At 25.4% G+C, this 27,890-nt stretch overlaps 1 protein-coding gene and 2 long non-coding RNA genes across 6 annotated transcripts in view; all 3 read left to right on the forward strand.

Annotated features, from left to right (window-relative positions):
- Positions 1–6,776: 6,776 nt before the first annotated feature.
- On the forward strand, positions 6,777–7,725 carry LOC135931062 (uncharacterized). Of its 2 annotated transcripts, none has more exons than XR_010572927.1 (3): positions 6,777–6,843; positions 7,084–7,160; positions 7,451–7,725. It is a non-coding gene; the product is annotated as an uncharacterized LOC135931062 (long non-coding RNA). The 2 variants fall into 2 exon arrangements; XR_010572928.1 differs by lacking the exon at positions 7,451–7,725 and adding an exon at positions 7,205–7,371.
- A 169-nt stretch (positions 7,726–7,894) lies between these two features.
- LOC135931061 (uncharacterized) lies at positions 7,895–10,597 on the forward strand. 3 transcript variants are annotated; one of them, XR_010572925.1, is made up of 8 exons: positions 7,895–8,009; positions 8,053–8,240; positions 8,288–8,372; positions 8,451–8,660; positions 9,368–9,481; positions 9,522–10,122; positions 10,161–10,271; positions 10,392–10,597. It is a non-coding gene; the product is annotated as an uncharacterized LOC135931061 (long non-coding RNA). The 3 variants fall into 3 exon arrangements; XR_010572926.1 differs by having other exon boundaries at positions 8,468–8,660; XR_010572924.1 differs by having other exon boundaries at positions 8,417–8,660; positions 10,392–10,596.
- Positions 10,598–13,171: 2,574 nt separating this feature from the next.
- Positions 13,172–27,890, forward strand: part of LOC135931252 (importin subunit beta-1-like) — a 90,961-nt gene continuing 76,242 nt past the window's right edge. The window contains exons 1-8 of the mRNA XM_065468226.1: positions 13,172–13,267; positions 13,313–13,371; positions 13,413–13,595; positions 13,638–13,838; positions 13,879–13,952; positions 13,994–14,069; positions 14,450–14,509; positions 14,602–14,691. Coding sequence (XP_065324298.1) covers positions 13,222–13,267; positions 13,313–13,371; positions 13,413–13,595; positions 13,638–13,838; positions 13,879–13,952; positions 13,994–14,069; positions 14,450–14,509; positions 14,602–14,691 — 789 coding nt within the window. The 5' untranslated portion in view covers positions 13,172–13,221. The remainder of the gene's footprint in view (positions 13,268–13,312; positions 13,372–13,412; positions 13,596–13,637; positions 13,839–13,878; positions 13,953–13,993; positions 14,070–14,449; positions 14,510–14,601; positions 14,692–27,890) is intronic.

Raw genomic sequence — 27,890 nt, forward strand, 5'->3', positions numbered from 1 at the left:
ATGGGTACCTCTGGGTAAGAGGCCATCTGTCAAACTCCCTCCTTTAAAGGAGAAAAACACATCGGTTTTGTGTACCATAAGAATTAATGGTCTCAAAAATACATGATTATAAACGGGACATTTACATCAATAAAATTCAAAACTTACCTGGATGAATTATCATCCATTTTACCGTTGAATTCGCTAATAATAATGGATAATGAACCCATTCACCGAGCTCATATAATAACAGAAAATTATCAAAATATAGTATATCTTCCACCCTATTCCCCTAATTAAACCCCATTGAGAATTTTTTTGGCGTTTTGAAAAATCAGTATCGCTCTATATATCTCAAACCCAATAACAGAATTCATATAATTGAGGCAATTACTAGCCTATTGCTTAATTTCACTAATTTCAATTTCACAGCCTTCTACTCACATACGATACGTTATATCGAAGAGGGAATCCGATCTATTCCTTTGAACAATTAATTTAATAAATTATTACACTAGATTATTATATAATAAAGATATATTTTTACGTTATATTATGTGCAATACAAATAAAAAAATAAATATTTTTTGATATTTTATTATGTAAATAAAATATACATTAAATAAAGATTTCACAAGTCATTTTCGAAACTTTAATATAAGAAAGGTAAATTTGATAGAAAATAAAATAAACAATGAAGAAATAAGTTAAAAAATATCATAATTTCACCTTAAATCTTACCCATAAATAAATTGTATATTTTTTAACTCATTCAGAAAGTCTTACAGTTTATAGATAAAATTAATTTTAAAGAAAAAAAATATTTTAATTCTTTTTTATAAATTTCAAATGTGTTACTTTAATTATTTTTGCAAAGATTATAATTTTATATGAATGGGTTTTAATTTAATCGTCAACATGTTTCATTAAATCATCACAACACTGTAAGATTTATTTATTTGATGTTTTTTTAAATAAAAAAATGATATTGTAATATTATTTTTGTTACAATTTATTAGTGATTTCCATGTCATGCCCAATTTGAAAAAGATTTTTGAACATTTGATAAGAATTTTAGGAATATTTATTTTAGCCTATTTACATTAAAAAACTTTAAAAATAACGATTATGACAATTGTCACTTTTATATATGTTACATCTTAATTGAAATTTTAATTTAACATGTTATAAAAATATATTTTTGTCCATTAGCGTCAAAAAAAAATCTAATGTTTAAAAATATTGATTATGATAATTGCCAGTTTTCCAAGGAACATCTTCATTAGATTTATAATTTAACAACTTTACAATGTAAATATTATTTTACCCTTTATGTCAAAAAGTTTCAAAAATAACTAATATGACAATTGTCACATTAAAATATTTTCTTTAAAAAGATCATATAAAATAACATAAAAAAGATATAAATATTTTTAAAAAAATTGTTTAGAAAAAACTACATCTTTTAATATGCTAAAAACAATAGATAATTTTGCAAAGATGATTAAAAAAAACTATAAAGGATTTAGCTAAAGATTGTTTATTTATAATAAAATTCTCAAAAGAATTCCTCAAGAATGATTTATTTACAAAGAAGATTGAAAATTCTTATCAAATCAATATGTTCAACAAAATGTATATATATTATAAGGTAAAATCTTTGTTGATATTGAAGATAGAAATATCAATAACAACTTAAGCAATTGAAAGATGGTGGTTAGACCAAAAATAACATTAAAAAAATACGGGATGGCTCGCTCTGAGTATATAAATCACGGATTATGTCTAAATATTTTTAAAAAATCCTTGCCAAGCCTAATTTTCTCTTTTGAAAATAGGATACTGGACAAAATTTTTCTAATTTAAAATCGTTGGAAATTAACTCTGCAGCTATCTGATATTAATTTTTAAAAAAATTCATAAATAATACTTAATATTAATATAAACCAATGTTTAATAAAAAAATTAATTATTATTTACATTAAATTCTATGAAAAAATTAATTATTTATCTAAATATCTTTAGTTTAAAAGAAAAAAATGATTTATATTTTAATTTATATACCTATAAAATAAAATAACATGTACAAATAAAATTTAAAAACAAAAAAATAAAGTATTATTAAAAAATTTATATGAGAGGTGTAATTTATTTATAAATTTTAAATTTGTGTTTTTTTCCATTTATAGCATGGGTATATAAGCATAAATAATATAAAACTAGTAGAAAACCCGTCAAAAATGACCGGGAATGAGATTTTTATTCACTTTTTTACGATAGATGTCATGCCAGGTCCAAGCTCACAATATTAGGAAGCATATAATTATAATAAAGTTTATCAAGCCCAGCTCAACCCTTAATAATTTGTAAAAGATATTCCCATGTCAGGTGCAAGCTAATATTAATTTTGAGGTTCCAAGCCCAGTCGTATCCAATATAATTTTGAAAATTTTTCCCACCTCGGAGATAGTTAAATTTTTAATTGATTTATCATCACATGAAGGGGAAATATCTGATTTACCAATTAGTTTAAGATGTAAAAAAAATATGTGAATTCCGTATTAAGGGAAACTGTGAAGGCCTGGGCAAACCACTTATTAGAGAATCATGACAAATAAAATAAAAATAACCGACAGTAATATGATCAATTATAATTATATATAAAAAATATATTGTTGTTTATTATTTAGGGTTATTGTAGCTTTTCGGATAAATTTAATGTATGTCTTGCATTTCCCAAATTATTTGTCTTAATTATGTTAAGTAAAAAAAAAATGCTATCTATTTAAATTACAAAAATGCCATTAAACACTAATGAAACTTATATGCAAATTATATAAATATATTTTAAGAAAATATTTTTTATTTTTTTAAAAAATTATGAGGAATAATTATTATGTTGTGTATTTGATAAAATTAAGAGCAAATCCTTGTTGACATTTTTATTTTTGATGGAAAAAGCGACAAAATAAATCTGGAAGGTCGTCTGGAGAGGAAATAATTAATGTACAATTTCATATCATTTAGTGTTGTAGATGAAAGTAATGACGGATTGTGTATAAATCCTGATAAAGATGAGGCATATGCCTTGGGATACTGGTAAAAGAAGAACGCAAAATGATATTTCTGTCAATGTCAGCATTGGTAGCCTCATCTAAAATAGAATCATGAACGACAATGTTAACTCAACCATAAAAAGGTTCCATTAACAAAGTTGATGAATGCCGTACTGCACATTCAAGTTTGAACATTCCTCTAAATAATCATGAAGTTTCTCAGAGAATCGGATAAAGTAATATTTATAATAACTCCTAGTTAAGTGAATGATAGTACGGAATAGAATGCTTATATTTGTTAAAAAATAGGGAGAGGTGGCATAGGGATTGTGGTAGTGGTGATATTTGGAGCAACTGGTGAAAATAAAATAAAGAAAATAAACCTCCAGAGGAGTTAATTTCAAGCGTAGTTCTTTATTATTTTGGCTACCAGTAACTCTAGAACGGGCAAGGCGTTTGTTTATTCCTCATTATTTTCTTTGCTTATCTTTAATAGATTCATCATGTTTTGTAGCAATGTGAGGGATTAAGGTCTAAAGTAAAAAAAAAAATTTTTAAGTTAATTTTATAAGGTAGGAATTAAATAAAATACCATTCGGAGAGACCAATTGGCAAGCTTAAAAAAAATATGAACCTTGTGAATAAGTATAGAATAATTTAAATAATATAATAATACCGTAATCAATGATATATATTGACCGTAATATGTATTTTTTTTGGAATAAATATAAAATCATAAAAACAGAAAACCCCGTTTAGTATTTTTTATTGAAAGAATAAAAAGGAGAATTGTTAAAAAAGGTAGGAACCTTAAGAATAAATATATAATTTTAATTCAATAAAAATAAATATTAATATATAATGATTTTAGAATAGATATAAAATCATATATAAAAATAAAAATAATGTACTATGTATATTTTTTTTAGCATTATACAAAATAATCAGCAGGAATAATAGAGCAATGGTGGATCCGACAAAATGGTAAGCTTTAAAAAAAGTAGGATCCTTAAAAATTGTTATATTAATTTAGTTAAATTTTAAAAATGTACTTTTTAATTTCAGTTAGACAAAATATTCATCAGAGATAAAAGCGCTTAATGTGCGGCCCGACAAAATGGATAGCCTTAAAAATACGAAAAAATTTCCAAGCATCCAAGATTTTAATAATTTAAAAAAATTTTCTCAAGCCCATTTCAATCTCTAATAATTTTGAAAACCAAGCAAATATTAATTTTCAGATATATTTTTTAAGCCCAGTCCAACCCATAATAATTTTGAAAAAATTTTCCAAAGCCTAGAGATATTAAATTTATAATTAATGAAGGGGGAATCTCTGATTTACCAATTAGTCTACAGGAAAAATATATTTCTTTATAAATTAACACAAGACAAACATTTAACATTAAAAATCCCAATATAGGTTCAAGCCCACAATATTTAGGAAAAATTTCCAAGTATCCAAGATCTTAATAATTTAAAAAATATTTCTCAAGTCCAGCTCAATTCCTAATAATTTTGAAAACCAAGCCAATATAAATATGAGATATATTTTTTAAGCCCAGTCTAACCCATAATAATTTTGAAAAAATTTTCCCAAGCCCAGAGATATTAAATTTATAATTAATGAAGGGGAAATCTCTTATTTACCAATTAGTCTACATGTAAAAGATATTTCTTTATAAAAATATTAACATAAGACTAATATTTAACATTAAAAAATCCCAATATAGGTTCAAGCCTACAATATTTGGAAAAATTAAAAAAGATTTTCTCAAGCTACCTCAATCCCTAATAATTTTGAAAACCAAGCCAATATTAATATGAGATATATTTTTTAAGCCCAGTTTATACCATAATAATTTTGAAACCAAGCCCAGAAATATTAAATTTATAATTAATGAAGGGGAAATCTCTGATTTATTAATTAGTCTACGGGTAAAATATATTTCTTTATAAAAATATTAACATAAGACTAACATTTAACATTAAAAAATCCCAATATAGGTTCAAGCCTACAATATTTGGAAAAAATTTCCAAGCATCCAAGATCTTAATAATTTAAAAAGATTTTCTCAAGCACATTTCAATCCCTAATAATTTTTGACCAAGGCAATATTAATTTTGAGAAATATTTTTTAAGCCCAGTCCAACCCATAATAATTTTGAAAAAATTTTCCCAAGCCTAGAGATATTAAATTTATAATTAATGTATGAGAAATCTCTGATTTACCAATTAATCTATGAGTTAACTCCTAGTTATATATGCAAAAAAAAACATGTGAATTGGTAATAAAGGAAACTGAGAAAGCCTGGACAAAGCACTTATTATAGAATCATGACAAAATAAGGTCTGTCCTAATATTATTATAAGAAAGAAAAATATTACCTCATATTATTGGAGATAACTCCAAAAATGCTTTTTTTTTACATCTTAAACTAATTGGTAAATCAGATATTTCCCCTTCAGGTGATGATAAATCAATTAAAAATTTAACTATCTCCGAGGTGGGAAAAAATTTTCAAAATTATATTGGATACGACTGGGCTTGGAACCTCAAAAATAATATTAGCTTACACCTGACATGGGAATATCTTTTACAAATTATTAAGGGTTGAGCTGGGCTTGATAAACATTTTTATAATTATATGCTTCCTAATCCTAATAATGTGAGCTTGGAAATCTATGAGTTAACTCCTAGTTGAATTTCTATATAAAATATTAAAAATTTGTAATATTTAGTAAATAATGTATTACTTTGACAATTGGTTTTAATATGGCCTCCTACAGTTGCATAGAAAACTTAAGTTATAGAATCATCTGTTTGTATAAAATAAATAAATAAAATCAACAAATAAAAATACGTACCGATGACATGACGTAGCGCTGACATGACGTCACGAAACGTAGTGAGGACATCGGTAAATTATAATATAGATAATAATTTATAAAATTACATTAAACAAATTCAATATAATAATAAATAAAAAATATAAAAAATGATCCTTTTTTTTATGTTATTTTTTTTATAGCTGATACCGATTATTTAATATCCATGGTTTTTTTAAAATGAATATTTTTAAAGTAGGTGTTATACTCTAAATGATTAAGCAACTTGTGAATGAGTTTTGCCTAAATAACAATTATTATCGTCAGGAATACAATATACAATTTTTGACTCAAAAACATACTGAATTTAGGTCTAAGCCGGCTTGACTCAGACGTTTAAAAATAAATTTCGGGTCAAAAGTCGGCTTGAACCAAGTCATGAGCCGACTCGAGCCAGCCGATTAATTTGGCTCAATGAGGAGGCTTGAACCTTAGTTAATTTTCCACTCAAAAACTGTAAGCCGTCTTAGTTCAGCCGTTTAACAATACTAACTCAAATAAATAAATTTCGTCTCAATAATCGGCTTGAGTGAGCTAACGGCAGAGCCAGCCGACTCAATTAGCTGGCTTGAACCTGAGCCAAATTTTACTGGCTGAGTTTTCAGCTAAGCCGGCTTGGCTCAGCCGTTTAACAACACTATACCTGCCTCCTTCCTATCATGAGATAGCATCTTATTATCTTTATATAACGCTTTTTTTTTATTTTCGAAAAATTTAAGTTTGTTTTTATTACGTGAATAATTATTCCAATGATATATATAACTATAGATTGGCGATTCATTCATTCAATGCATTATAAAAGTGTCCACATATTGTAATCAGCTGTAGCGCCATTTTGTAGTTTGATTATCCATTATTTGTCAGCAAGAAATATTAATATATAGAAAACAAGTCTACTACGATAATTTAGTTTTAAAGGTTTCGATTTATGATATAATATTTTATAGTATCTTTTATTCTTAAATTTTCATAAGACTTTTTTTATGAAGGTGGTCTAGGTGATTATATTTAAAAAATAAATCTAAGACTAACCCACCTTTTAATTTTTTAAAAATATAGTTTAACTTAATCCTGCATGGACTTATAAATCTTATGTTAATGCATCTTAGGATACATGCAAAACAGATCTTTTAATATCACTTTTATTATTTTGTTTAGATAATGGGAGTGTGCTGTGTTCATAATTGTAATAAAACAAATAAAATAGAATCTAATACACATATTTCTTATCATAAGTATATATATTATTTTTTATATGCAACATATTTATTACATAAAGCATTAATAAGCTACAAACATTGAAAAAAAATCCTTATTTAGTAAAAATATAAAGTTTTCTCATTTTTATTGCTAGGACAAATAATGCTTCTTCCTCTTGAGTTGATAAGATTTCTATTTTGAACTTTGCCTAAATATTTTTCTGGATAAAATATTAAGTTAGCCATTTTTAAAATACATATTTACTATGATACAGTTTCATTTTAAATATTTGTAAGAAATATGTAAACCATATATATATTAATAGAGGCTCTGCCAATCAACAAATTTTCACTGATTCAATACTATATTACTAATAACTGATCTGATATTTATATTGATTTTTATATACTATCTATCTTTGTATCAATGTCATAAATATATCTTATATTTTACTCATTATTATTCACCTATTTTTAAATATAAATTTCCATTAAAATCCAAATAATTATTGGAAAAATGGTTACAGGCTATAAATAGGAAAAATTTTATGCCTAATAAATATAGTATTATTTGTGGAAGGCATTTTAAAAATACTTGTTTCATTCATACTTTATCCGGAAAGATTTTATTGAAGGAAGATTCAATTCCATCAATATTTAGTACATCTAAGCCACTTCATGATGTATGTTAACAATATCATTACATAGTTAAAACAATATTTTAGAATGTATACTTTTTAGAAAACGAATGTTTATTCAAATAACATACAATCACCATTAAAAAGTGATATATTATATGAAAATGATCCAATTATACATATAATAAATGATCATAATTATTCCGCGACATATGAAATATTAAAAAGAAAAATTATTTACCAAGAGGTTATTATTAAACGCTTAAAAAAAGGGCACATGCTTATTATAGGAGCTCAAAAAGAGGAAAAAATAAAATAATCAATTTACAAACAATAATCACTTCACTAAAAGATGAAAATTTGTTATCAGATGATGTTGAAAATATTATAGACAGGCAATTTACAGGGACATCTTCTATATTCCTTAAAACACATATACACAGTGGAGGCATCTCAAACCCACAAAAAAAATATACAAGTGAATTTCGTCAATTTGCATTGATTATGCATTTTTATTCACCTAAGGCTTACAGATATCTCAAATCACACTTTTGTATGCCTCCGGAATCCACATTAAGGGCATGGAGTCGCAAGATTGAAATCATGCCAGGTTTATTATAATAATTTAAAAAAAATAAATTAAATTAAATAAAGGTTTTCTTTCTATTTCATTTACTTAAATTAAAAGCTACCAAAAAAAATCAGAAAAGCAGTTGTATTGTGTACTTAGCCTTGATGAAATGCATATTAAAACTCAAATAGATTATGACCCCCACAAAGCAGAATATCATGGTTATGTTGATTTAGGTGATGGGACAAAATCAACAAAAGAAGATAAATCTTGTCCAGAAGCAACAAAGGCACTGTTTCTTATGGCTACCTGTCTTAATAGCAGCTGGTAAATGCCAATAGCCTATTTTCTAGTTTCACAAATGAATTCAGATATCCTAGCTATTTAGTGAGAGTTGCATTGTTCAATCTAAATAAAACAGGAATTATCTGTAAGGCCATAGTATGTGATGGTTGTGCTGTTAATAAAAAAAATGAGCAAACTGCTTGGTGTTAGTATGGATCAGTGGCGTAGCTACGGGGGTGGTTTTCAGGTTTGGACCCCTCCCAGAGCAAAATTTTTTTTTAGATTTTACGTTCTAAAGACTTAAAAGTGACTAATACCATTAATATTTATATTTTTCAGGTTTTGATGTTTGTGGAAGGATATTATATTACTATTGAAATTATTCTGGATAGTATTATAAAGTCATTGAGAATAATCGACTAAATTATAATAACATATTATTGATGCATTTAAAAAATATATTTATTATATATTATCGAAGATATGGTTATGATTTTGCATTTTATATGTATGGACCCCCTCTAAGAAAAATTCCTAGCTATGCCACTGGTATGGATCCTGATAATATCATTCCATATATTGAGCTGGAATTTTATGAATCGGAAAAAATATATATGTTACTAGATGTTTGTCATATGCTCAAATTACTTAGAAATCTATTAGCGGAGTAGGAAATTTTAATAAATGAATCAAATGGAGAGATAGCTAGCTATATTAAATTTGATTAAATATTTATTTTGTATTTATAGATAATAGATTGGAAGCATATACAAAATTTACATAAATTGCAGGAGTGCGAAGGTTTACGTGCTGCAAATAAATTGCGCAAAGCACATATTGCTTTCCACAAACAAAAAATGAAAGTTTGATAATAAATATATAATTATTAAATATTTTTTAAAGGTATTCGATCTGCTGTTCGCATTTCATTAATGGCGAAATTGGATACTACAATTACAGGAAATTGCATTTCCTTAGATAATACTCAATTAATATGTTCAAATTTTCAAAATAATCATGACGATGATTTTAATTCTATCAAAACTATTTCAAATCCAATAATACCCCAGGCATTATCTTATTATTTAAGCCAAACAAATCCTCATATCCCGAAATTATCATTATATTTAGATAATTTAACAACTTATATTTTGGGATATATAGTACAACAACTTATTAAAGAAAAAAAGGTACGATGTGATGTTTGCATTAATGCAATGGTCAGTGATTCATATATTGATAATAATATAAATAATATGCTCATAAATTTTAAAAATAATGGGGGGTTAGTGATTCCTTCTTCTAGTATGTCATGCAGAATTTGTGAAAGTTCATTTAGAACTTATCAAAATGATATTAAACGTAAAAATATTATTAAAAAAATGGAAGTGTTGGTTTTTTCCACAATTATTGGTACAAATATTTTTATTGATCTTACTGAACATATTAATGATGAGATTGGTTACAGCCATTTTCAAATTCTTGTAAAATTAATTGTTCAAAGGTAATCATTTATTAGTTTTAATACTATTTTTTTTAAAGATATTTAAATATTAGATTTTTTCATTTTGCTGACTTGAGAAACCAGGAATTGAGAACTGGTATGAGGCAAAATCTTACAAAAGCAATACAATTTAATAATCATTAAGTCATGTAAATTAATATTTATATCTTCTTTTATTTTTTAAAAATTATATTGTATAAAGAACAGGCCTGATATAAGACATATTATAAAAATTATGATATAATGTAAATATATTTTATTTTTTATAGGTGATGATAGAATCAAAAAGGATGAATGTTTATAATCAAAGATAATATGAATGTGAATCATCACATTATTAAAAATACATTTTGTTTTTTAAAGTGTACACATTTATATTTTTATATATTTTGTATAAATCTTATTTAAATGATTTATATAATAATTTATATTCATGCAAAAAATGTTATTATTACACTATGTTTTTATTGAAAAAAAAAATAAAAGATGTTTTCATTTGTCATTTATAATTAAGATGAAATAATTAAAACAAAAAAAATTATAAATGATTATTACAATAAAAATTAAGTGAGATGAGCTCTCAACCCATCTTTTAAGATGGTTTAACTTATTTCATCTAGAACACATAATCCAAAAAATTTTTTAATTGACAGGATATTTTTTTATAAAATCTTATTTTCTTAACGTAATTAATTGATCTTCATCTACTTTTAGAGTATATCTTTGGTTCATCCTTTATAATAAAATTAATAAATACAAAATAAAAATAAGTTAAAAAAGTAAGAAAAAAATTAACATTGATTTCTCTTATTAGTAAAACAAAATTTGTAGATTTTATTTAATTATATCTATACAGATCTTTTATATAAATTTTGATTATTATTTTAAGGTATAAATTACTTACCTAAAATTAAAAGTACCAGCAACTACAATAAATATCGGTGCATCATTTTTATTTATTAATAGGATATGAATCATAAAATATTATTATATTTAATAATAAGGATTCCATAAATGAACAATAAGTGGATAGTAAGATTTTTTTTGAAACATCAAGTGAATTTGATAAGCTATAAAAACTAATTTTATTAGAAAAATTAACAAATATATATAAAAAAATAAATGATTTTGATATTTGCAATTAATATGTATAAAATAAATTAGACTTTCTAATAAATGATTGGGGGTTAAATGGTTGAGGAATGTTTAAAAATAAATTAATTTATAATAATATTAACCAAGTAGATAAATTAACTTAAAACTATGATTGAAAGAAGTATTTTCTTGATTGAGTCAAAGGAATCTGTGTGATAAGTTTTTTTGGCAATTATATATAGGCAGTGGACCTTATTTGGTTGAATATTTGAGGGTGTATTAGATATAAGTATGGAATATTTTGTATGGGTATAATTTTGGTGATTTTTGCTTCAGTGATATTGTAGCAATCTATGTTTCTGAATAATTTCTGGGTGAAAGTAATTTAATGATATTATGTACTATTATTGTATTAAATGTTGAGTTTTTTTATTTTAGAGAATACCAATGTAATTTAATTGAAGATCAGTTGAGGTTAGGATTCATTTAATTATTTTACATAATTACATTATTAACAAATTATTAGATATAAAATTGTTAAATTTTTAAAATTTATTATTATTATTGAGGCATTTGATCAACGTACAAGCTACAAAATGGCGCTACAGCTGATTATGTCATTGGGTGGACGTTTTTTTATGCATGATCGTCAATCTATAATTATATATATCATTGAATTATTCTCTATAATAAAAAAAAATCAATATTATATTATTTTCGTTATTATTAGTTTTATCCTTGAAGATATTGTTGATAATAAAAAATTATATTATACATTATTATTTTTATTTGGACAATATTATTATAAATAATTTTCATTATTTCAATTTTTGACATTTTTTTCATATTTAAAAAATAAAGATAAAAGATTTTTAAATGAAAGAATTTATGAAACAAAGTTAAATTAATTTTAAAAAAAAAGAACACCAAAAAAACTATTAAAAGTTTCACGGAGAATATATTAAAGAAAAAGGGTTGTAAAGTTTTCTTTAGAATAAAAAAAAGTTAGATATATTTAAATGTGTAAGTAAGTTTGGTAACTTTAAATGCTACCCACTTTAAATGCCTACCTTAAAAAAATAGAAGCAAAATGCTCCACCCCGTTAATGTATATTGCCGTTTAAAAATAATCACTATATGAATTACTTCTCGGAAACCATCTAATATGAGGTTATGAATTGACATAAAATTGGAGCTTACTACGATATTTTATAGTCTAACTGCAGGTACTATAGAGGTCCTGAATGAATATTCATGTGTATTAAATTTATCATCGTCGAAGCGTCATAGAAGCTGATTAACTGCTTCCCTAACTTTTCTTGAATAACTCTTAAATAAAAATTATAAAATATTTTTACTATGTTAACAATATTAATAATATTTTTACTATGTTAAAAAATATACATATGAAGAGCAAATTTAAAATTGTCTATTTTTTAAAATAAATAGAATGCGCATACGATAAACTATTGGCGTGAATGCAATGTGTAATTTTATGTTTAAGAAATGTGTATTAGAAAAATATTTCTATATTTTATCTTTTATTTTTTTATAAATAATTTCAAAAACAATAATTAATTTAATGTCTATATAATGCAAATGTGTTGAAAATATGTTAATTAAAAATATATTTTACATCAATAAATTTTAACGTGAAAAAATTATTTATACCAATTCTACAAAACTTGAAAAAGAAATCAGAACTTGAATTTGTTATTTTTCTTTCAAAATATATGAGTGGTTCAGATGTGAATTAAATAGAGAAAATGTTTGGAATGTTAAACGGTTTTCGGATATGGGTCTGCAAATAAAAAAATTCAATGATTCCCTAATAGTAAACTTCCCGCTTCATCACTGCAATTTATATATATTTGTAATTTTATTTAATGATTAAAACTTTGACAGTTTATGACAGACATTTTTGGAAGTTTTAGTACAATCCTCAATTTTCTCCAAATATCATTTTGTACATATCACTTCAAATTATAAATGCTTTAGCTCTCTATGATGGATGAGTTAATTAAAGTTTTATCAAAGTTTGTCTCCTCAGGTTTTTATATTATAATATAATAATTATTAAAATAAATAATTTAAGATCAAAATGAGCTTAGAGTGGCCGAATTATTTTTACAACAAGCTGCCTCTAATAATTTGGTATTGAATATCTTTGATGTTACTTATTTTCATTATTCTAGGGTGGTTTCCTTACAGAGCTATCAAATGTCATTAGTAAGCCTGATCTACCAGTTCATATTCGTATGGCAGCTGGCTTGGAACTTAAAAATCACTTAACCTCTAAAGATATATCTCTAAAGACACAATATCACCAAAGATGGCTAAATATGCCATGCACTATAAGAAATTTTATTAAACAAAATGTAAATAATATTAGACAAATAATGATTTACTATATTTTATAGGTTCTTCTAGCAATATCTTTAGAGGGTGCTAGACCTAGCGCAGCTGCTCAGTGTGCAGCATATTTGGCAGTTGCTGAATTGCCACAAAACTTATGGCCAGAACTTATACCCCAATTAGTTCTCAATATAACTAATAATGAAATGAATACAAGTTCTACCGAAGGTTCATTAGAAGCATTAGGATATATTTGCCAAGAGATTGTATTATTTTTTATTTATTTGATTTATAGGCTGTATCTAGGATCCCAGGTTATTACATTCTCAATCAAATGAAATTTTGACAGCTATTATTCATGGAATGAAAAATAATGACAAGTTCATATTTCAAATATAATATTTAATATTATCTTTTGAAGTACTTATGTAAAATTGGCTGCAACAACTGCTTTATTGAATTCTTTAGAATTTACAAATGCAAATTTTAATCATGAAGTAAATTACAATTAAGTTGAATATCACATAAATAATATTAAATTATTCCATTTATTTTTATTTCACTATTCACTATAGGGGTAATTGTTTTATTTTTAGTTGGCTAAAAAATGGCTAAACCTAGTTTTTTCTCCTCATGCATTCCCTTTAACATCTTAGCCTTGTTTTTTTTTGAATATGTAGCTTATATTTAAAAAAAACAGAAATTAATATTATGTCTCATTTCTTAACAAATTTTCCTCCATATACTCCTGTTGATTTAACTAGTTTTTAGCCATTGCTCAACTATACCAAGCATGTAAAATAGAATATGTTTTTCTTAAAAATTCTAAATCTATATTATTTGTTAAATTTAAATTGATACCTTTTAATTTTGCTAGAATGAAAGGAACTATATAATGCAAGTAGTATGTGAAGCAACTCAATCTCAAGATATAAATGTATTATTTTTAGATATTTTACATATGAATTTTAAAATTCTTATATTATATTTAAATAAATTTATTGAATATCTTATTTATCACAATTTTAGATACAAGTTCGAGCTTTGCAATGCTTAGTTAAAATAATGTCATTATATTATGAATACATGGAAACATATATGAGAGCAGCTTTATTTGCAGTACAATCATATTTATTCATAACATATATATTTAATAATTTAAAAAATTATAGATTGTTTGATTTTTTTGATAATTCTGCTAGATGTTTTGTGTAAAAGCAATTTTATTTTATTTCTTTTGCATAATATTTACAGGGTTGTGAACCTTCCTTCTTAAAAAAGGGTTCAGAGTTTGTAGTCCACAAAAATTTAGTGAAAATACACAAATATCAGTTTTTTATAAACTTTATTTTACTTTATCTTCTAAAATCGAGATATTTAAATTTAAATATATGTATGCCTAGCTTTGACAGTGTGTACTTGCATTTAATAAAGCTATTTTACCTTGTGATTATGTTATTTTCTTTGGCACTTTTAATAATATAATAATTAGGGCTGTGCCGATCCACATAATTTTCACCGATCCGATATTTTTATTGATTTTTCACCCCCCCCCTCCCCCCTTTGAACCAAATGTAATTAAGAAATCAATATTTTTTCTGCAAAAAATCTAATTATGCATTTAATTTAATTTTTTTATTTCTACAAAAATTAAAAAAAGTTTACAGATAGTATTAAATGAATTCTTCATTATTCCTCCTCGTGAAATTAGAATTCTGCGGATAACGCATTTTGCAAAATTATCTTTGTCTTTTGTAAAATATATCCATAATTTAAACATATTTAAAGAAATTCTTTTATTTAAAGCAGAGACCTGCAAGCCCATCCCTGGAATTTTTAAAATATAACCGCGACCGGTCTGAAAATTTTTTTTTTAAAATACCCAGGCTGGGCCATAAAATTTTATTACAAAATTTATACAACATGAAATATTATATTTGTCAATTAGATATGATTATATATAGTTATGATTAATATAATGTTGGGTGAAAGTTAACACTAGCTAACACTCATAGTATCTACTACATAATATAATTATAGTTTTCCTGACATGGAATAAATATGCAAAGGATAATAGGTAATAAATACATTATTATATAATATATGTTATATTTTTTATTAATTAAAATATCAGTTTTTTTTTAAAATACAATTAATATAATATATTCTCAATTTACACAAATTTTTTATAGTATCAATTTGTAATATACTAAACATCTGTTTAGAATAAAAAAAAATATGATAGTGTTGTTAAACGTCTCGTTTTGAGCCGTATTTTAAAAACGGTTAATACAGTATTTTATCCAGAAAAATATTACGCAAGCCTGAAAATTTTGTTCATAGAAAGAGCAAAGGTCTAGACATATAGTATCGAAATTTCGAGGTTTAGTCAATATTTTTCATGCGAAAATATTGAGTTAGCCGTTTTTAAAAATCGGCTCAAAACGAGCCGTTTAACAACATAAACTAATATGCTTGCTTATTAAATGATAATACTTGCCGAAAAATTGGATAAAATACCGAATAGGTGAATTTTTTATATATACCAGGTCAAATCGGGCCCCAAATTTTTTTTTAATATCCGGGCCAGGCCTAAAATTTTTAAACCCGGGCCGGGACATAAAAAATTTTTGAAAAAAATCCAGGCTGGGCCATGCAAATGGTACCTCTGCAAATCCTGATTTAAATTATAAATAATAAAAATGGCGTTATTATTCAAAAAGATCTAAAATAAATAAAACTTTGGGTGTTCCTTTCTATTTTTATATAAAAATTTTTTTAAAATACTATTAAGCTATTTTAAAAAATAAATAAAATTTAAAGGATGTGTACATTTGCATTGTTTGAAAAAAAAATTATTTAGAAAATATTAATGTAAAATAAATATACATAAAATAACAAAAAAAGAAAAGTAAAAAGATCGAATCGGTTTTTTACAGGTATTGGCCAGATCCGATATTTTTGGGAAACGATAAATATCGGTGGCGATCCGATCCAATATTTATTATCATCACAACCCTAATAATAATACAATAAAAAAAGAAATATTATATTATACAGTATCTATTTCATAAAAAAATATGCTGATATAATTTTAACATAAAATTTACTCTAAAATATAATAAAAGGATTCCACGCAAAATAATTTTTACCAAAAAATATTTTTATATTGAAAATAAAAAAAAATTATGTTAAATGTTTTAAATAATTTATGTTTTTTTTATATTTAATTTGTTTTATATACATTGTGAATTCCATATCAAATCAAACTAAATTTCAACCCTACTCCCTCAGAAAATTTTTAAATTTTGTACACATCTAGAGCTTTTAAAAATCAGGAGCGGGAGCTAGCTCCTTTTAGGGCTGGAGTGGAGGAACACCACTCTACCACTCTTTTAAATTTAATGTATATATTAAATTATTTTTTAAATATTAATAAATCTATTTATTTGTTAATTAAAATTCAATAAAAATGAAATTTTATTTAAATTTATGCAATATTAAATGTTGAGTCGAATTTTATATTGATTTTTCATCTAATCAGTTAAAATATTAAACATCAAGTTTTTCTTTCTTTTTTATATTGAAAATTTCTTGGAAAATCTTTATAGATATATGATAAAAAATAGATTTTGATGTTATGAGATATCTTATAAGAAGAAATTAAAATAAAAAAGTAATTATCTATTTAAATAACTTTATTGCAGATTTTCAAATGTTTATAATGATTATTATCCATCCTTCATTCAAATTTGGAACTAAAATTTAAATTAATATTTTAAGAAAACAAATTCTTGATTCAATTTGCTAATAGTACACAAGAACCCTGCAATGATTTGGAAGATTTTTTTGGATTCCATGAAATTTATCATAAGGAAGCTAATATATTGGACAAATATTTTTTAAATAATGATATCAAAATTACTATTTTTGATAAATTTCCTGAATTAAAAAATAAATATTTTTATAAAATATAATACCCCGCTTCCCTCTAGTGCTCCTGTTGAGCGCCTGTTTAGTATTGCTAAACAGGGGAGAGGCGTGAATGTTTATTAGATTCAAATCTATAAAAAAAATTTTTTTAAAAGCTGATAAAAGATTATGAATATTTTGATATATCATTTAATATAAATAAAACTATATTGATAAAAAATATGATTTTGTTTCTTGTACTTTCTAAAAAAATTAAATCAAAGGGACCGTCTATGGAGTGGTACTCCATTACTTGGAGCAGTAGTTAGCTTCTTTTAAAAATTTAGTAGCGAGAGCTAGCTACTTTTAAAAAGAGCATTAACAACTCTGTTAGTAGTACATACTAAACTAAGAAAAAAATAAAATATTACTTTCTTGCTCCACTTACTCGCTAAGATATGGGGTTTAAAGAACGGGAAAATGGTACATTTTTGAAAAAATGCCCTTCTTTAATTATATCTCAAGAATTAATTAAGTTAGAACATAATTTAAATTTTATTATAGTTTAATAATTGATCTTTACATATAAATTAATGTGATAGTACCTAATACCAGAAGTACGAAACCGGAAATGGACATAGAAAAAAATGTATTTTTTATCATACTACTTTATATTTGTTCAAAATCTTAAACTTGGCTAACATGGGTCTAGGAGTTTTGACTCTTGACCTATAATTGAACAAAATTTTACATAAATATCATCATATTTAAATTTAATGCATACTTTAATAGTTTTTATTTAAAAATTATATCTAAATGAAAAGCTCTTACTTTATTATTTATAAAATTATGCCGGAGGGGGAATGTGGTTTCTTTAACACTTTGGTGTTAAAGTTTTCTTTAAATTACGTAGCTAAATAATTCTAAACATATTTATAACTTTATTTTGCAAAATATTTCTATAATTACATCTAATAAAATCAAATTTATAATATATAAAAGATTTTAAATATATTATATATTAACACCCGAAGAAATTTGAAAAAATTTTCTTATTTTTTTCTAGAGGAATAAAAGTATAAAATTTTGTATTCCAGAAATTTGTTTTATTGTTATAAATCTATTTTAAAGATGATTTTTCATATTTAGATATTCATCATTGCTCACAAATATATAATTTATCCCTGATATTAATGCTTGTATAGTTATTTAAATCCATAGTTGTCATTATAAAATGATAGAACGTTGTGAGCTAGGTCGAGCTGCTAACTATTTATTTCAAAACTGCCACTAGAGCTTTTAACAGGTGCGGTTGCAAATAAATGCAACTTTACCTTTATCCCAAAATCATTTTCATGATTGTAGAGGTTAATGAAGTTTTTATTGGTAACTGCTCTATAAGAAGAATAATGAACTTTGTCTACTCTGCCCTTTCTTTAAAGAATAAGATCAATTATATTTACAATAAATAAAATGCAAATGCGTTGTGCTTTAACAATCTGATATAAAAACAAAATTTACTAGTTTAATTAAGCCGTATTTAAAGTAAGTGAATCATGGCCTGACTATTGGTCCAATAGAATCTTTATGCATGTTCCTGCACTACAAATGCATAATTTCCTGAAAGTTCATTACTAATTAAGAATGCGTCAACATATAAATTAATTTTTAATAAGTTTTAAAATAAGGATTGTTTTGAAGCTATAAGAATGAGGAATTCAAATTTTTTATTTTTTTGATAAATAATTACAAATTAGTTGGCGAATTTTGTCAGCGTTTCAAGAAATGTTATATAATCTATTGAATTGGCATCAAATAATAGTCGTTCTTTTATTTTTGATTTATGCTAAAATAGAAGATTTAAAATTATTTTGCCAAGTAGTTTCAAGAGAAAAGTTAACCAAAGTGTTAAATAAACCACATTCTCCCCCACCTCTCAAATAATAAATAGTAAAGTAGGGGCCTAAGTATCTATTAAATTTAAATATGATGATATTGATGTTAAACTTTGATCAATCTTAGCCATATAAAGGGTCATAACTCCTAGACCCACTTTCAGCCCAGTTTAGGATTTTGTACAAATATAAAGTTTTGAAAATAATGCCTTTTTTCCTATACCCATTTGCTGTTTTGTATTTCCGTTTCGGAATTAATCGTGTTTCTATCACATTTATTTAGATGTCATATTTAAGATCTATTATTAAGCTATATAATAAAATTTAAATTATTGCTCCAACTTAATTTATTATTGAAATATTTGGAAATTAATTAAGTGCGTTTTATAAAAAATATACCATTTTTCTGCTCTTTAAACCCCCATATTTTAGCGAGTAAGTGATGCGAAGTAAAATTTCATTTTTTTCTCTGATATAGTAGATACTACGAATATACAAAATTTCGAAAAATTCTGAGGGAGTCAGGTTGAAAATCAATTTTTTTTGTTGATTTAATATGGAATTCACCATATATATGTTATGCTTAATATTTTTAAAAAAGTTATTGAAGCCTGAACCCTAAATTTTTGAAGGGGTTCGGGTTTGGGTTCAGTAAAATATTGAGGGTTCGATGGGTTCTGGTTCACAGCCCTATTTAAAAAATAACCAGTTGATTCTTAAAAAAAAATTCATTAAGGAATGCAACTTATTTTTTTTCCATTATCTATTAATTGTTTGCAGTTTTTCAGGTTACCCAGTTTCCGCTTATCCCTAATCCTGACACCTTTATTTATATTTCATGTCATCTGTTATCACGTTCACCCATATCTTTCATGTATTCCTCATGGTCTAGATCCCATTACATCAATCGAAGTGCACAACCCACCTCAGTCTACCTCATCATTATTTGTTTTTATTTAAATCCTTTCCTACGTTGATTTTTTCTCTCTCATCTGGGTTCCTTCTAATTTTTTTGTGTGCACCTTTTATTACTCATGTTTTGCCATCATAGACTATACATCTTCTCACACAGCTTAAATGAGATTTTCCTTTAAGTTTCAAAGCTCTCAAAACTTCAATAAACCTGACCAGGGTTGGCAAGTCGGTCAATTAAATACGGTCAAATACTGTAAAATGTTTTGGTGAATAACTATATTGATATATTAACTAATATGTATTTAAAGCATGTTTATCAATCTAATTTATTTGCAAGTTATTTAAAAATATATTTGTATCATCAAAGCATCGATTTAATTATAATTTTATATAAAAATATGAAATTTTCATATTAAAATATTAGAATTTTAATTTGAAATATAAATAAAGAATTTTTCTCATTATTAATTTTATTAGATCTAAATATATAAATAAATATAATAATTTTACTTAAGCATGGTTTGAGAAAATTACTAATTGAATATTACATTATGTCAATATATGGAAACCAGTAACTTTCATAAAAACAATCAGATTTCGGGTTCAAGTTATCCGAATGGGTTTTGTTCACCTTGAATATTAAGAGAAGTGTCTAAAAAATTCAATTGAAGATCTTGACAACCACAAAATTGATAGTAGGAGTATATCATAACCTAAGATTGATTAAAAAGGCTCTGCCATGGAGAGCGAAACATTAATTATAGAATTTAGAAAAATATAATTTAATATACATATATTTTTTTACTATTATATATAAAATGGAATTAATATTGTCTTAAAAAACATATATCTGAAATTGACCATATTTGACCGATCAAATGCACAACCCTGAACTTGAGATTTGCAACAACCAAATCAACCACCCTATCTGAATTTAATATTTCACCTAAATAACATTTTTCCAAATTAGTTTCATTGCCAATAGCTAAACCACCTATATCTATATTATCATTAACCCTTTTCACACATGCTTGAAAGTTAAAAGCGATCCATGCTATCATCTGGATTTCTTTTCACCGCTAAATCATTTTTGCACCCATTTCTGTTAACTGGCGCATTGATTTTAATTTCTAGTAAGACTTTTCACATACTCACCATATTTCCTGATCCTCCGCCTCCAATAGTTTTTTCTTTGCTTACTTTTGAACCTTTTGCTTAGGGGTTCGAACCGAACCTCGAAACTGAATCTAACCGTTTTAATTTTCTGGACCGTAACCGATCCGTTATAAAAAAATATAAAAATCAGGGCTTCGAATCGATTCTAATTTAAAATTTTATAAAGATATTGTTCTATTTCTGTTTTTTGAAGAAATATCGGTTCGGTTAGAATTTATATCGGTTATTTTCACTTCTTTCCGGTTTTTATAAATATAAACCATAATATTAATTAGTGTTGTTAAAGTTACTTTTGAAACTTAACTAGTTACAGTTACTAGTTACATTGGCAAAAATATAACTAAGAATATTTATAATATTTACATTGAATAAAAATATCCTATATATTTGCATTGAAGAAAAAAACATTTATTTTTCATAAAAATTTGAGTTTAATAAATGTTTATTTGCTTTTAACAACAATTGGATTTCAAAATTTTTATCTAGGAGACGCGCTCGTTTCTCTCCAAAGATGAGCCTCCCTAGACTGAATAAACGCTCCTCAGGAGCACTTGATGTAATAACAACATTATATTTAATAAACAGTATTTTTAAATTTGGAAAATCGTCATATAAAGATATTGTGCTGTTATTGGATTTAATAAAATTTTCAATAAATTCATCATTATCAATAATAGTTTGACGCTTTAAATCAAAAAATTCAACTACATCTAATGATGTTTGTTGCGAACATAAGCCATTTGTGTTAGATTCACCGCGAGGTATTAAAGTATTTATTAAATTTAAAATTTCCATCTTTTTTGATCTATTCTTTTCTTGCCTTATCCAAGGCCAATGAGTTTTAAATAGTGGATGAAGAATAACAGCAATTATGTTATCATTATCATAAAGATCATGAAACATATATCATTGTATTATTAATTTATAAATAATTATTTAAATTTACCTTTTTTTAATACTAGCTAATATACATCTTTTAAAGGTTGACATATTTTAATTCTTGAACACCTTCCAGACAGATAATTATCTGTGTTATTGTTGGGGTATAATAATCATACATAAATTTTTCACCTTCTAGTGTATCAATAGCTTTAGCTACTGGTTGCATAATCTAATTTTTTTAATTGTAAATTATTTATAAGACATTAATTTAAATTAACACTGCAATATTCTTTAATAAATATCACGATCTTGTGATGTAAATCTACACAATTCTAATTCATCACATAATAAATCGACATCCAAAGGCATTTCATTTATAAGTGATAATATCTATAGATAAAGATGTATAAAAAGAACCCCATCTTGTTACAATGGAATATGGCAGCTGAGAATGTAATCTTTAATTTGCTCAGCTGATGGCCCAGATTTGTTTTGTGTATTCCACAAACGTTGACATTTAGATATAGCAACCTTATACACTTTCCTATAATCCTCATTGTTTAAAAGTATTTTATGGCATTTGTTACCACTAAGTTTAATGTGACAGGAACATCTTTGATGCCTGAGAAGGTAGTTGAAGTCATTTATATTATAATTGGTTAGCCCAGAGGAAGACATTATATCTTCTATTGTAATGTATTCAATATATGAATCATTATCTTCCTTTATTTAGATTTATACATACATATTTTTAAAAGTAACTAGTTACTTTTGGCAGTTACATTTGTAAAAATATAACTAGTTACAGTTATTTTCTAGTTACTTGTAACTAGTTACCTTAACAACACTAATATTAATCTTAGAGAAATTTTTTTTTAATTTATATTTTTATAGTTCCTTATTTAATTTAACCATGAAGATTATTTCTTTCTAATTAACTAGTAATTTACCTATCTCTATTAAATGAGTATATAAAGTGCAAACAATAATAATATTAAAGAATATAAATTAACACACATTTATTGATTCAATAATAATTAGATTAACAATATTGACTGAAAATTTAGCAACAAAAATTTAAAATAAAGATGAAGGAATTTGTTAAACCCTACTTTTAAAAGTAGCGCGCAACCCCTAACACTATTTGTCAAAAAAAGTAACATGCTACCGCTATCTCTACCCATCAAAAAAGTAGTGCGCTATTTTTTAAAAGTAGCTTTGGCTACTTTTTATTAAAAAATGTTGTTAATTTTTTGCTTTAATACACAAAAATCAACATTTATAAATATTTAAATATAGTTATTTATTGATTATAAAATTTTTTAGACTAAAATTAATGTAATAAAAATAACTATTTATGGTACATATTCATTTTTTATTTATTTTGTTGCATTTTAATAATAAAATCATTTCTTACTATCATCCTCAAGTCTAGGATGATCAGAAAGTATAATTGTCCTTACTAAATAATCTTTCAACACTAGCACTTGAGGGCAAAGCAGTATTTTAATTTATAAACATATTTTTAACATAAGAAAAATTATCAAAAATACTCATTTTTAATTTTAAACGTTTAGAGGATTTTCTATTATATTAATATCCTTTATTTCAAAAAAATTATCAATGGAAGTCGTTTTCGTGGTTCTAACTAGGGTATCTTTGTAAACTATTAGCTTTACCTTGAGCCTATCACGTTGATCTTTCGCATAATTGATTAATGCACTTTTTAAACTTATCTGCTATCTTAATCATTAGTGTCTGGCGACAAAATATTGTTATTCCAAGGGGATAGAGTTTTAATCACCATGGTAAATGATGGACTATCAGCCAATGATATGGCTGAACTTTATCAATTATAAAATCGATAATGACTTTATCAGCCAGTTTCTGAGAAATATTGGCATGTGCAATATTATTTATCAATTTAGTTTGAATTGAATTGGTCTTTTTGGATGTAGTCTCCCCTATACCAAAATAATTGAGATGTTTTTCTATCTCTTTACAACTGTTGGCATGAACATTCTTACAAAATCAATTATGCATATTTCTTCAGACGAAGATGATTTAACCTGCCCTGATTCCAATATCAAACATTTTTTACACCAACAAACAAAATTAGGGGTGCAATTGTGAAAGTTATATCCCAACTCGAATATTTCACCAATTGTGGGATAAACAGTCTCGAAACTATGCTGCCATTTTAAGGTAGGAAGATATCTTATTAAACCGATAAAAGATATAACTCCTTGAAAGTAATTGTCTTATTAAGGAAGTAACCAATTTGACAGATAAATTCGAATTGCAGAGATTTTTCTAGATATATAGATATATTATATGGTTAGTGTTAATTAAAATATAATATGGAACTTTTTGCTACAGCTTTTTCGATTTTAGAACATTTGGGATGTCTCACTATTATTATATTAAACAATTGCTTTAAATAATTTCAAGTTTTGTAAGCCACTTATTAATGCAAGACATAGCTAAATGGTATACAATTGAAATTATCTGCTATAACTATTGCCCTAGTTTTTTTTCATATCTTCTACAAAATTCGTGAAACATACCATTTCCCAAATCATTTCAACTAATAATGATAGTTTGATGGACGAAACCTTAAATTGCTAGACCATTAATGCCTTGCTAAATACACCTCACCCAGAGCCATCGAAGCATAAAGATTGGGATAGAATTGGTATCTCGTTCCTTCGCTTACCTCAACTTGAGCCATCATCAATACAAATCTCTCCTCAGGACTCTTAATTTTGACAACTCGGGCCATAAATGGCTTGATTCATACCCCAGTATTTTAGACAATCAACTATTAGATAACGACGATTTTTCCTTATGCAATCAGTTTGCACCTGAGCATACCATTTTTAAACCAATACACTTGCAACATAGCAATCAGGTTGCAGAATGTTTTGGACGCCATTCACTCCATTGTAAATTCATAAGGGTCATTCCACGTCAGATGAGCATAAAAAAATGAGATTTTCGGCCGACCCCTTTCGATTTTTTTAAAATTTGGTAAGCAAAGAAAGGTCAATGTAACTAAGAAATAGCCAAAATTTTAGCCTCCTAACTTTTATATTTTTGAAGATATTAGGGTTCAAAGTGGCAAAAATGACGTATTTTTACCATTATCTGCCTTCATTCAATTATATCTTAAAAACTACATAATTGTAAATAACGAATTTAATATCAAAATTACGTACAAAGATTCTACTTTTAGATAAAAAAATTTTTTTATTTTTTTTTCCAATTTCCGGCCATTTTATTTATAATACATAATGACTAAAAACGATTTTTTGGAAATAATACGTCCTTCAATTTAAATTTTTTTTTAGTAGACATTATTAAACTCTTCCTTTATATTTATAAAAAAAAATTGGCCTGGGAAGCGGCCATCTTCATTCTCAAAATCGATAAAAAGTGAATAAATATTTTCCCGAAAGGGGGCGTCTTTGTGTAAAATTATATAAATCAGTTTTTAATGGTTTTTCTTGGACTATTTGATATAATTTAAAGGATTATTCATCTTATAAGTGAAAATAAATGGGTCTTTCATTCAATTATAGAAATTTCTATCGATAAAAGAAATTCAATTTATTACTTTATAATTTATTATAAAAATTTTTGCCCATATATCATATATTTAATGAATATTAATAAAATGTATTCAACCAAGTTTATAGTTCTTGAATATATGAATTAGAATCTTTTGCATTTCATAGACGCCAAAAATAATATCAAAATTTTCTCTACTCAATTTTTTAAAATAATTTGATATTTTTAAAATATTACATATTAATTTATTATTATTATGAAATTATATACAAAATAAAAGCTTTATTATAAAATAACCCAAAACAATATAAATATTGGATTGGATTTTCTAAAATCGGCATAGCCTTTCTAAATTAGAATAACAATAAATAAGTGTTTCAATCAATAAAATAAATAAAAATTTTAAAATTGATTAATCATTCAATAACACATGCTCACTATATTAATTATTTTTTAATTAATTTCTTGGTATTTTGATATGTATCAACACCTAACCTCAAGCCTATAAAAACTATAGACGAATATACAGTTAAAATTGTACATGAATTTTATTTTATGGACGAAATAAGCAGAATCATGCCAGGCAAGAAAGATTGCGTTTCGATTTTGACCAAAGACGGAAAAAAGAATACCATACATAAGAGATTAATTTTAGATAATTTGAAAGAAATTTATATATTTTTTAAAGAAATGAGGCCTGATGTTAAAATTGGTTTTTCGAAATTCGCAAGCATTCGCCCAAAAATTGTATACTCGTTGAAGGTAGTGGTACACATGTATGTGATTGCAGCTACCACCAAAATTTTAAATTAATGATCATTGAAATTTACCCAATTTAATCAATGATATGTTGCCCTTTAAAACATACAAACATATTTTACACTTAATAATTTATAATTCGCCTCAACCATCCAGTTATATGGGCAAATGATATAATTGTCCAGGGTCAACACATTTACGCGATCAAATAGAAATATTGTTTCGTTTTAAGGACATCGAATTTATAACATACAAACAATGGCTATCCGTAGATAGAACCACCTTGAAACAATAACCAAACCAGTAGGTGAATTTATCAATGCCTTTTTTGAAAAAATAGTCTTTATTACTCCATTTTTTTATTTCAACGCAACAATCGTTGTATCAAAACAATCTAAAATTGAACTTAGACGAAGACCAATATTTAATTTTATGTGATTTTTGAGAAAACTATCGCTTTATACTTCAGGATAAAGTACAAAATTATCATTTGAATAGGGCTCAATCCACTGTTCTTTTGTTATATATTATAAAGATAATTTTGCCAATATTTGTTGCCTAAATTATGTAATGATATCCGAATCTTTGCAACACAATACAATAGCAGTACATAATTTCAAAAAAACATTGTTAAAATTTTTTATTTAATAAAATTTTTTTTTTTTCCGATGGATCCGCTGCACAGTATAAAAATCTTAGTAATTTTATTAATATTTGCCATCATGAGATGGATTTTGGGGTACAGGCGAAATGACATTTTTCTGCTACAGCACACGGGAAAAGTGTTTGTGATGGGATTGGTGGCACTGTTAAAAGATTAGCCGCTAGAGCTAGTTTACAAGGCCTTACTCAAAGTAAATAACCACATCATTTGAATTGTACGAGTTAGCTAAAGAAAATATTTATGTCATATATTTTGAATAGATGACCAAAATAAATAATGATTACGAAGATCTATTACTCAGGGAAAGATTTTCAAAAACTAGATCTATACCTGGAACACACAAAATACACACCTTGATTCCAACAGATCTACATCAATTTAAAAGTAAAATGTATTCCAATTCAATAGAAAGTACTATAGAATAGTTATCATATAATGATTACAGTATAATTATTGAAGAAATATCAGGATACCTAACGTATCCTTATGATTCTAATTGGTGGTTAGCTTTGTTTTAGTGAAAAATCAAAAGCAGGAAGAAATAT

Source organism: Gordionus sp. m RMFG-2023, chromosome 1 (genome assembly GCF_954871325.1).
Source record: "Gordionus sp. m RMFG-2023 chromosome 1, tfGorSpeb1-WG-v2, whole genome shotgun sequence".
NCBI classification, from domain to species: domain Eukaryota; kingdom Metazoa; phylum Nematomorpha; class Gordioida; order Chordodea; family Parachordodidae; genus Gordionus; species Gordionus sp. m RMFG-2023.